The sequence below is a fragment of the Carcharhinus amblyrhynchos genome, chromosome 6 (genome assembly GCF_965287045.1).
Source record: "Carcharhinus amblyrhynchos chromosome 6, sCarAmb.v2.hapA, whole genome shotgun sequence".
Lineage (NCBI taxonomy): Eukaryota > Metazoa > Chordata > Chondrichthyes > Carcharhiniformes > Carcharhinidae > Carcharhinus > Carcharhinus amblyrhynchos.
Window position 1 is genome coordinate 26,656,109 of NC_137329.1, and position 12,128 is coordinate 26,668,236.

General features: G+C 44.7%; 1 protein-coding gene across 1 annotated transcript in view; it reads left to right on the forward strand.

The window, feature by feature from the left end:
* mrvi1 (murine retrovirus integration site 1 homolog) overlaps positions 1-12,128 on the forward strand; it is a 127,073-nt gene that overhangs the window by 57,662 nt on the left and 57,283 nt on the right. Inside the window, exons 7-9 of the mRNA XM_080190082.1 lie at positions 2,730-2,809; positions 9,594-9,767; positions 11,655-11,732. Coding sequence (XP_080046208.1) covers positions 2,730-2,809; positions 9,594-9,767; positions 11,655-11,732 — 332 coding nt within the window. The remainder of the gene's footprint in view (positions 1-2,729; positions 2,810-9,593; positions 9,768-11,654; positions 11,733-12,128) is intronic.

Here is a 12,128-nt window from a genome sequence, read left to right on the forward strand (position 1 = left end):
CAATCTGAAATGGCTCACCAATAACTTACCTGCAATGAATTCTCAAGGCACAAAAGATAAAAAAAACTGCAATGAATTCTCAAGGCACAAGAAGTAAAATGAAAATAACACTTAGAGTGTACTTTGTGCAATTGTTGAATAATGGAGTACTTGGTAAATAGGTGACTATAACAATAAAATAAGTGATGTGGAGATGCCGCCAATTTACTGCGGTAGGTATGGTATGAAGACTCAGAACACCAGGTTAAAGTCCAACAGGTTTATTGGAATCTCAAGCTTTCAGAGCGCTGTTCCTTCATCAGGTGAATGCCATGGTCCTGGAAGAGAGCAGATATAATGTTGGAGCAGGGATGATTAGCAACTTCAGGTGGAATCAATGGTGTTTTGTGCCTCACACTTCTGGACAATTACTTTGTGGTCATTGTCCACACCCGGCCAGACTGTCTCACTTACAAAACTTCTTGTCTGATCTATCCCCAGGTATAAGTGATGAACTTATGGGCAGTACAATGGTTAGCACTGCTGCCTCACAGCACCAAGGACCCAGGTTCAATTCCGGCCTTGGATCACTGTCTGTGTGGAGTTTGCACATTCTCTCCATGTCTGCATGGGCTTCCTCCAGGCACTCCGGTTTCCTCCCACAGTCCAAAGATGTGTGGGTTAGCTGATTGGCCATGCTAAATTAACCCCAGTGTCAGGGGGATTAGCAGGGCAAATTTGCAGGGTTACAGGAATAGGGTCTGGCTGGGATTGTGGTCAGTGCAGACTCGATGGACTGAATGGCCTCCTTCTACACTGTAGGGATTCTAAGTTGCTGAAGAATATCAGGTTACAAAGATTCTGGAATGTTAACTACCTTTAAATATGACTTTCCAGGCGACATCTTGCTCATCCCAAAAAGGCCAAAATTGTCTCATGTGTTTGTGGACGTAGCGATTTGAATCAGGCCAACCTTTGATAATGATATTCCGCAGTTTGTGTAGTGTGGAATCTTTTGCCATTTCCCAGCTGCTGACATTTACATTGTACAAAATGTATCAGATCAACTTGGAGAACATCTTCAAGTCCCATGCCAGTGAAGTCAATTTGTTCATCTAAGAATACACCTACTGTTTTTGCTGAGTTAGGTAATCTGTTCAATGTATCCGATGTGATTCTCCAGTTAACCTGGCTTTTACCTGACCTCACAGTCGTGACTGTGAATCTTTATCAAGGGACATTGCAATCTTGGTGGTGCACTGGTTAATGGTTTACACCAAATCATCTCCAGTGTCCTGTGGTCGGTCTTTACCACAAACCTTTTCTCAAATTGCTAGATGTGAAAACATATGATTCCAAAACCTAAAATTCATGTTTCCATTCGATGTTGGGGTAGTGGATTGCTTTGTGGATACAAATTTCGAAACAACTGCAATTGGTTTACCTTTGCGTAGGATGCTGTCCCCAGACCTTTCTGTGAGGCATTAATCTCTAGGGTAGTTGTCTCATTAGGATCTTAAAATTGCAGTGCTGATGCAATGCATTGCAGAGGTGGCACGATGGCACTGTGGTTAGCACTGCTGCCTCACAGCGTCAGAGACCCAGGTTTGATTCCCAGCTTGGGTCACTGTCTGTGCAGAGTCTGCACATTCTCCCCGTGTCTGCATGGGTTTCCTCCGCGTGCTCCGGTTTCCTCCCACTGTCCAAAAGACGTGCTGGTTAGGTGCATTGGCCATGTTAAATTCTCCCTCAGTGCACCCGAACAGGCACTGGAGTGTGGCGACTAGGGGATTTTCACAGTAACTTCACTGCAGTGTAAATATAAGCCTGCTTGTGACACTAATAAATAAACTTTAAACTTTCTGTAAATGGCTGTTTTGGTCCTTTGAAGAGATATTGAAGGCCTTAGTGCCACAGGAAAGATTTGTTGTCGCGATGTAGATTTTTGAGCAAAATTGGGAATGCATGTAATTAAAAAGACTGAGAAACAGTTGTGATCCCAGCACTGTGTCCTTGGGGACCCCATTGGTTCCCACCATTATTACACAACTCCTTTAACAAACACCAGCTGTGTTCTTATCCAATAGCAAAGTTTACATGAGATTCCCAATGTCAGGCTCAATTAACAGTCTTTCATGCGGGACTTTGTCAAAACTCTTCTGGAGGTCTCTGCATGCCATATCACCAGCTCATCTATTTTCAATCATATGTTGCCACCTCAAAAAACACATGAAAATAAATTATTAAACAGCTGGCATTCATGAAAATATACTCTCACACACACAAAACATACTCACACACAAACATATATGTACACAAACATATATGATCACACACACAAACATATGTACTCATACACCCAAACATATATATATGTACACACACAAACATATATATACACACACAAAACATACTCACATACAAACACATAGAGAAATACACACACAAGCATATATACACACACACACAAAACATATATGTACACAAAGCATACGCACACACAAAACATACATACACAAACATATATACACACATATGCAAAACATATACACACAAACATATACACACATATACAAAACATACACAGACACACAAAAATACATAAACATACACAGATGCACACACACAAACATTCACTTTCATACAAAAACATGCACATATACACAAACCATACTCACACACAAAATTGATGCAGGCATGAATTCATTTAGTTTCTAATTGTGTTTGAACTTTTCTCTTGCTCTTTGCAGATCCCACAGTCCTACCCAGCGACGGTCCAGCAGAAACTCCAGAACTTCCATGTCCTCAACAAGTTCCCTAACCTCTGTTGGTAAAATATTGTTCAGCACAGAGATCTGACTGTCTTCACGTCATGCTCACTGGCTTCGGTTATTAATGTTGCAATTGTTTTTTCTGTCTTCGTTTTTATCGTACTGATACAGCAACCGGCTCACTTTCTGTCTCTCAGTTTTTTCTCACCCTATGTCTCTCATCTGTGTGTCTCTAACTTTTTCCCTTCCTCTCTGTCTCTTTCTATCTATCTCTGTCTGTCTCTGTTCCTTTCTCCTTCATCCCTGTATCTATTTTGTGTTTTCTTCACTTTCCATCTTGTCTCTCTGACAAACTAATTCTCTACATCCTCTTCCCTGTTTTACTGTTGTTCCATCTGTCTCTCAATTTCACTCTCCTTCTGATTGTCTGACTTTCTAACTCATTTTGATAGTCAATCTTTAACTTACAAATTATATCAATCAGGATTTTAATCATAGAATCCCCACAGAGCAGGAGGAGACCATTCAGCCCATTGAGTCCACACAGACAACAATTGCACCCTGGCTCTATTCCCGTAACCCCACATATTTACCTTGAAAATCCCCCTGACACTAAGGGGCAACTTAGCATGGCCAATCAACCTAACCTGCACATCTTTGGACAGTGGAAGGAAACCCGAGCACCAGGAGGAAACCCACGCAGACACCAGGAGAACATGCCAATGCCAAACAGACAATGACCCGAGGCTGGAATTGAACCCGGGTCCCTGGCACTGTGAAGCAGCAATGCTAACCACTGTGCCACTGTGCTACCCGTACTCACAACAATTCCTTCAATGATCATTTGAACGGGGACACACAAATAATAATGGCTGGGTTTTAATGGGCGAACGGGGGTCTCACCCATTCAGCTGGGTGCCAGTTGGATGCTCTCTTTGTTGAGAGAATTCATTGACTTGTTCAGTCTCACAGCTCACCTCCCACTCAACCCAGTGTCCCAGCTATCTCATTTCTATAGACTCTTTTATCGACCAGTAAAACAAACTCCTAACAACTGGGGTTGTTAAGAATAGGATTGACAGTCAGAATCTTTTTCCCAGAATTGAAATATCTAATACTAGGGGGCATGCACTTAAGGTGAGAGGTGGAAAGTTCAAAGGAGATGTGAGGGATAAGTTTTTTACCCAGGGTTGTCGGTGTCTGAAATGCGTTGCCAAGGGTCGTGGTGCAGGCAGATACAATAGAGGCGTTTTGGGGCTTTTAGATAGAACAAAGAACAGTACAGCACACCAGGCCTGCTCTGATCATATTGTCCTACCTAAACCAACCGCCTGTATCCCTCCATTCCCTGTCTGTTCATGTGTCTATCCAAATAATTCTTAAATGTTGCTAATGTGTTTGCCTCAACCACCTCACTTGGCAGTGTGTTACCGGCTCCCACCACCCTCTGTGTAAAAAACTTCCCCCATACTTCTTTACTGAATCTTCCCCCCCTCTCCCCCCTCAACCTTTACCTTGAACTTGTGCCCCCTTGTAGTTGTCATTCCTGCCCTGGGAAAAAGTTTCCAACTGTCCACCTTATCTATGCCCCTCACAATATTATAAGCTTCTATCAGGTCACCCCTCAGCCTCCATCTTTCCAGAGAGAACAATCCCAGTTTATTCAATCTCTCCTCATATCTAATACCCTCCACACCAGGCAACACCTTTACTGTAACCAAAAGAGAAAATGCTGGAGAATCTCAGCCGCTCTGGCAGCATCTGTAAGGAGAGAAAAGAGCTGATGTTTCAAATCCAGATGACCCTTTGTCAAACCTTATAGTCATCTGGACTCAGAATGTCAGCTCTTTTCTATCCTTATAGATACTGCCAGACCTGCTGAGATTTTCCAGCATTTTCTCTTTTGGTTTCAGATTCCAGCATCCGCAGTAATTTGCTTTTAACATCTTTTCTGTACTCCCTGCAAAGCCTCCACATCCTTCCGGTAGTGTGGTGACCAAAATATTCCAAATATGGCAATCACAGTATTCCAGATGTGGCCTAACCAATGTTTTCATTGCAGAAGGTAAGGGGGCATGGAGTTGGGGGTAGGGTGTTAGCGTGGATAGAGGATTGGTTGTCAAATAGGAGGCAGAGAGTGGGGGTTAATGGGTGCTATTCGGATTGGCGGTTGGTGACTAGTGGAGTGCTCCAGGGGTCGGTGCTGGGGCCTCAGCTATTTACCATTTATATAGATGATCTGGAGGAGGGAACCGAGTGTATGATGTCGAAATTTGCTGATGACACTAAGATTGGTGGAACGGCAAATTGTGCGGCGGGTGTGGAGAGTCTGCAGAAGGATCTAGATAGGCTGGGCGAATGGGCCAGGAAATGGCAAATGGAATTTAATGTTGGCAAGTGTGAGGTGGTCCACTTTGGTAGGAATAATGGTAGGAAGGACTATTACTTACGTGGCGAAAAACTGCAGCAGGCGACAGTGCAGAGGGACCTTGGGGTCCTTGTGCATGAGTCGCAAAAACCCAGCTTGCAAGTGCAGCAGGTGGTCAGGAAGGCGAATGGGATGCTGGCCATCATAGCGAGGGGGATTGAATATAAAAGTAGGGAGGTCTTGCTGCAGCTGTATAGGGCATTGGTGAGGCCGCAGCTGGAGTACTGTGTGCAGTTTTGGTCGCCGCACTTACGCAAGGATATTTTGGCCTTGGAGGGAGTGCAGAGGAGGTTTACTAGGCTGATACCGGAGTTGAGGGGGTTGAGCTATGGGGAGAGGCTGAATAAACTAGGCTTGTACTCGTTAGAGTTTAGAAGAATGAGGGGAGATCTCATTGAGACATATAAGATGATGAATGGGATGGATAGGATAGAGGTGGAGAGACTCTTCCCGCTCAGAAAGGACAGTAGGACTAGGGGGCACAGCCTCAAGATAAAGGGTGGGCGGTTTAGAACAGAGATGAGGAGGAACTTCTTCACTCAAAGGGTGGTGAATCTCTGGAATTCTCTGCCCGTTGAAGTGGTGGAGGCTACCTCGCTAAATATTTTTAAGATGCGGGTTGATAGGTTTTTGATAAGAGAGGGGATTAAGGGTTATGGGGAGAGGGCGGGAATGTGGAACTGAGCCACGACAGATCAGCCATGATCTTATTGAATGGCGGGGCAGGCTCGAAGGGCTAGATGGCCTACTCCTGCTCCTATTTCTTATGTTCTTATATAACTGTAATATAATTGGCCAACTTTTATACTCCATGCTCTGGATGACGGAGGCAGGCGTACGCCATGCTTTCTTCACTATCTTTTCCATCTGTGCTGCCACTTTTAAGGATCTGTGGATCTGTACTCCCAGATCTCTGTGTCAATGCTCCTGATAGTTCTGCCATTTATTTTGTAGCTCCCACCTGAACTGGATCTACAAAAATGCATCACCTTACATTTATCCAGATTAACTTCCATCTGCCATTTATCTACACATTTTTCCAGCCTATTTATATCCTGCTTTATTCTCTGACAATCTTCATCACTATCCACAACTCCAGCAATCTTAGTATCACCTGCAAATTTGCTAATCAGACCAGCTACATTTTCTTCCGAGTTATTGATATATATTACAAACAACAGGTCCAAGCGTTGATCCCTGTAGAACACCACTAATTACAGACCTCCATTCAGAAAAACACCCTTCCACCACTACCCTCTGTGGCCAAGCCAATTCTGAATCCATCTAGCTAATTGACCCTTGACCTCATGTGATTTAAACTTTTGCACCTGCCTGCCATGAAGAACCTTGTCAAACGCTCTACTGAAATCCATGTAGATAACATCCACAGCCCTTCTCTTGTCAATCATTTTTGTCGCCTCCTCAAAACATTCAATCGAATTAGTGAGGCGTGATGCCCTCCCCCATACAAAACCATGCTGTCTGTCAGTAATAAGACTTTCAGTTCCAAATGTGTATAGATCTTATCCCTAAAAATCTTCTCCAACAATTTCACAATCAATAACGTCAAGCTCACTCACCTATAGTAATTACTCGGGTTATCCTTGCTACCCCGTATTCGTTAGAGTTTAGAAGAATGAGGGGAGATCTCATTGAGATGTATAAGATGATGAATGGGATGGATAGGATAGAGGTGGAGAGACTCTTCCCGCTCAGAAAGGATAGTAGGACTAGAGGGCACAGCCTCAAGATAAAGGGGGGCGGTTTAGAACTGAGTTGAGGAGGAACTTCTTCACTCAAAGGGTGGTGAATCTCTGGAATTCTCTGCCCGTTGAAGTGGTGGAGGCTGCCTCGCTAAATATTTTTAAGACGCGGGTTGATGGGTTTTTGATGAGAGAGGGGTTTAAGGGTTATAGGGAGAGGGCGGGAATGTGGAACTGAGCCACGACAGATCAGCCATGATCTTATTGAATGGCGGGGCAGGCTCGAAGGGCTAGTTGGCCTACTCCTGCTCCTATTTCTTATGTTCTTATGTTCTTCTTAAATAACGGAACCACATTTGCTATCCTCCAATCCTCTGGGACTTCGCTTGTGGTCAATAAGGAAATAAGGATTTCTGTTAGAGGCCCAGCAATTTCCTCTCTTGTCTCCCTCAGTAATTTGGGATAGATGCCAACTGGCTCTGGGGATCTATCTACCTTAATGCTTTTTAACACACCTAACACTTCCTCTCTCGTAATGATGACTTGTTCTAGAGGGTTTACATACCTCTCTGAGACACCACCAATCAACGTGCCCCTCTCCTCTGTAACAGAAAGACAAAAATTAAAAGGAAATTTATTAAATTTAAAATATTGTTTCTGGAGCTGATGATGCACTCCAGTTACTGCAGAACTCTGGTCACAGAAGACAGTAACCATACTCCCTTTTCAGGGTCAACCAGCTGCTGAATAGGGGCAGCTTGTCTAAAGACCGCCTAAACACAGCACATCTGAGAGTGCATCACCTCTGGACTACACTGGAGCATTTGCATTGATTTCTGTGATCAAATCCTAAAGGGAGACTTGAACTCATAACCTTTTGAGTTAGAGGCAAGGATGGTATCAACTGAGCCACAGCTGAAGTCTAATTGGGCGGCATGGTGGCACATGGTAGCACTACTGTCTCACAGCGCCAGGGACCTGGGTTCAATTCCTGGCTGGGGCCACTCTCTGTGTGGAGCCTACATGTTCTCCCCGTGTCTGTGTGGGTTTCCTCCAGGTGCTCTAGTTTCCTCTCACAGTCTGAAAGACGTGCTGGTTAGGTGCATTGGCCATGCTAAATTCTCCCTCAGTGTACCCAAACAGGCACTGGAGCATGGCGACTAGGGGATTTTCACGGGGACTTCATTGCAGTGTTGATGTAAACCTACTTGTGACATTAATAAATAAACTTAAATTTAATTTAAATTCCCTGGTGCCATGCTGGGATTTGAACTCACATTAGTTTAGAACTCTGGACTACCAATTCAGGAAAAACACCGCCATGCTACCAAGGTCCTAATGCTGGGTGCCCGTAATAGTCAAAGGAATTGGGCGGGATTTTACAGCCTTGCTTGACCCGAGACTGGAAAATTCTGCCCAAAGTCAACAAACATTTCTATTGTCCGCCCCTCGCCTGCTCCGATTCTGTGGCGGTTGGGGCGGTAGAATTCCGGTGAAAGTTGCCGCTTGTTTTTGAACCGTGAAGTTCCCCCTAGAAGGCATTTCTCTTTCATGCCAACCAAACTAAACAAGCTCAGAGACAAAGCGAGAAAGGCAGCCACCCAAAGAAAAGGAACCACCTGAAACAAAAAAAAGCAGAAAGGAAACTTAAAACATGAAATCAAAATGTGATTAAAGGGGTCAATAATACACCCCAGTCCCCGCGGTGCCCGAGTGATAACTCCTACAATGCAGAATCGGCTAGCCCCTATTAATATGTGTTCAAAGACAATTAATACCTATCACATGTTTCTCTGAACAAATATTGAGATGTGTCACAACATTGGACTATAACCTGGTGTTGTGAGACTTCTTACTGTGCCCACCCCAATCCAACGCTGGCATCTCCATAACATGGTTAACAAACATTGTAATTGACATGTCATTAACAAACCTCAGCAATGCAATTGACCAGAGATTGACGGCTGAACCAGGCCGTTTGCAACCTTGGTGTTGTATTTGACCCCAAGATAGGCTTCAATCAAATATCAATGTAGCAGTGCCTGACTCCACCCCTGTCTGAGCTCATCTGCTGCTGAAACCCTCATTCGCGCCATTATTATCTCCAGACTCAACTATTCTAATTCACTCCTGGCTGACCACTCACCTTCTGCCCTCTGTAATCTTGAAAAGCATCCCATGCTCTGGTGTCCATGACTTGCAGCGAGTCCTATTCACCGTCACCCCTGTGCTCGCTGACTGATGTTGGCTCCCAACCAAGCAACGCCTCGATTTTAAAAGAACTCATCCTTGTTTGCAAATCCTTCCACGGCCTTGCACCCCCCCTCCCCCCCAACCATCTTGGTAATATCCTCCAGCCTCACAACCTCTGAGATCTCTGCACTCCTCTGATTCAGACCTCTTGAGCATCCTAGATTTCAAACTCTCTAGCATTGGTGGCCCTGTTTTCTGTTCTCCCAACCTTAAGTCTGGAGTTCCCTCCAAAACCTCTCGAAATCTCTTTCCTCATTTAAGGCTCTCGTTAAAACCTATCTCTTTGACCAAGCTTTTGGCCACTTATCTCATTGCCTTATGTGGCTCAATGAGTAGTTTTGTTTTGTAATACTCCTGTGAAGCAGCTTGGAACGTTTCATCATGTTACAGGTGCTATATAAATGCACGTCATTATTGATGATGAAGGTTGAATTACTGATTGATGGTTCTTGTTGTTAGACGGTGATGGCCGTGTCTATGACCTGATCAATGACGAGTTGCCAGACGTGCAGCTTTCAGACGAGGATAAGAAGAAAAATGCCGAGCTTTTGGAGGAAGCGAAGAAGATCAGTGAGAGGTTTCTCACACGTCGATGCCGTCTCTCCAGAACTAGCCCTTCCAATTCTCCGCCAGGTAAACTGAGCTCTACGTAGCTGCTGGCCCCGGCAACTGTGCAACACTCCCTCAGTACTGCACTTGGAGGGTCAGCCTGGGCTTTTGTGCTGCAGACTCTGGAATAAGACTTGAACCAGCAATTTCTGAGGATGAGGGACCTGTTCTCTGGGACACAGCTCACATTTCCGCTTCTCCATGAGATTCATTTTGTATGCCCTCACAGCCAATCTCGACACTGCCAGCTTCCATAGATGGAGCTCATTCTTGTCTTGTTCAAGTGACCACAGTCACTCACTCCCAGGACAGGAGCAGCACCCGTTAGAATCAAAATAAACTTCCCTCCATTTTGTCCCCATCAAACAGTCCCAGGTGCAGAGTTAGTACAGAGTCATATTCTGTTCACACTGCCCCATCAAACACCTCTGGGCCAGACATTGGGCATTAAATAGTCAAATGTCAAAGGGTTGTGAACTGGAGGAAGTCACTGAGATGTGGATAAGGACTTTGAGACCCATAGTTGGAAACCCAGGGAGTTGGTGATGCCTGTCAGGTGTTTGCTGCAGGTACAGTCGCTGCAGAGGGCCACTGAACGAGCTCCACCTATGGAAGTTGGCAGTGTGAAGATTGGCTGTGAGGGCACATAAAAGCAAACCTCACGGAGAAATAGAAGTGTGAGCTGTGTCTCGGACAACAGGTCCCTCATCCTCAGAAGCTGCTGGTTCAAGTCTTATTCCACAGCCTGCTGCACAAAAGCCCAGGCTGACATTCCATGTGCAGTACTGAGGGAGTGTGGCACAGTTGCTGGGACCATCTTTTGAAAGTGACATTAAATCGAGATCCCGTTTGCCATCTCAGGGCATAAGAGATCCCACCACATTATTTCAAGGAGAGTTCTCCCTTGTGTCCTGGCAAAAGTTAGCCAATAGCGAAAACAGATTAAACACAAACAGAAAATGTTGGAAATGCTCAGCAGGTCAGACACCATCTGTGGGGTGGCACGGTGACACAGTGGTTAACACTGCTGCCTCACAGCGCCAGGGACCCAGATTCAGTTCCCAACTTGGGTCACTGTCTGTGTGGAGTCTGCGCGTTCTCCAGGTGCTCCAGTTTCCTCCCACAGTCTGAAAAACATGCTAGTTAGGTGCATTGGCCATGCTAAATTCTCCCTTAGTGTACCTGAACAGCTTCGGAGTGTGGCAACTAGGAGATTTTCACAGGAACATCATTGCGGTATTGATACTAGTCTACTTGTGACAAATAAATAAAACTTCAAGTTGAAACAAGAAACAGAGTTAATATTTAAAGTGGATGATCTTTCTACTAGAACCTAAAAGAGACTATCTGGTCATGTGTGTTGCTGTTTGTGGGATCTTGCTGTGTACAAATTGGCCACAGCATTCCCCACTCCCACAATTCGGAAGCACTTCATTGGCTGTGGAGTGCTTTGGGACATGCTGAGATTGTGTAAGGCACTACGGAAATGTAAGTCTTTTGTGGGCGACAGAACAGAATCCCGGCAGCATTGAGCAGGGATAAACCTTTGAACATTTGCCTGAGGTTGGGAAATATGTCAAAAGTTAACTTGCAATATTCCCGCTGACGTCTCTCCAATGTTGAGAACCGAGGAACAGGAGAAGCCCCTCAAACTGGTTGTGCCATTCAATCAGATTTTGGCTGATCTGTATCTCTGCAACAAATTACTTGGCCTCAGTACAATACAAATTGTTAGTAGAAAGGAGTTAATCACAAACACAGTAAGATTTGCAGGCCTCACTAACCAGTTGCAGACGCTCCCTTTGTTAAAGAGTTAGTAAATACCTGTTTCTGATTTCTGACCTTGTCTGGTGAATTCTTAATCTTGCCCATGGCGTTTCTGCTTGATGTTTCTCCTTTTATTAATTGCAGCACTCACTCCATCGCGGACTCCAAACGCTTCCCCGAACCTCTCCAGAAGTAACTCTGTGACCATATCCCCACAGATTGGTAGGTGTTCAGTATCACTGCGTCTGTTATTGAGGGAGTGAAGTTTATTTAGAACAGCAATAGATTTCAAGGTGTGCCAGTTTTGCTTATATTTTCTCACCCCCTTCATAGAATCATAGAAAATTACAGGAAAGAGAGAGACCAATGCCAGCCCAACAAGGAGCCTAATCTCAATTTCCAGTTCTTAGTCCACGGCCCCTTCTTCAACGACTTGTTCTCCAGCATAGGGTATCTCCATTCAACATTTTTTTAATTTGTCCATTTGATGGGAGCATTACTGACCAGGCCAGCAATTATTGCTCATCACTGATTGCCCTTGAGAACGTATTGGATGTACGTCCAAACTTCTAATCTCTACCACTAAGAAGAAATGGGCAATTGACACACCACTACCCG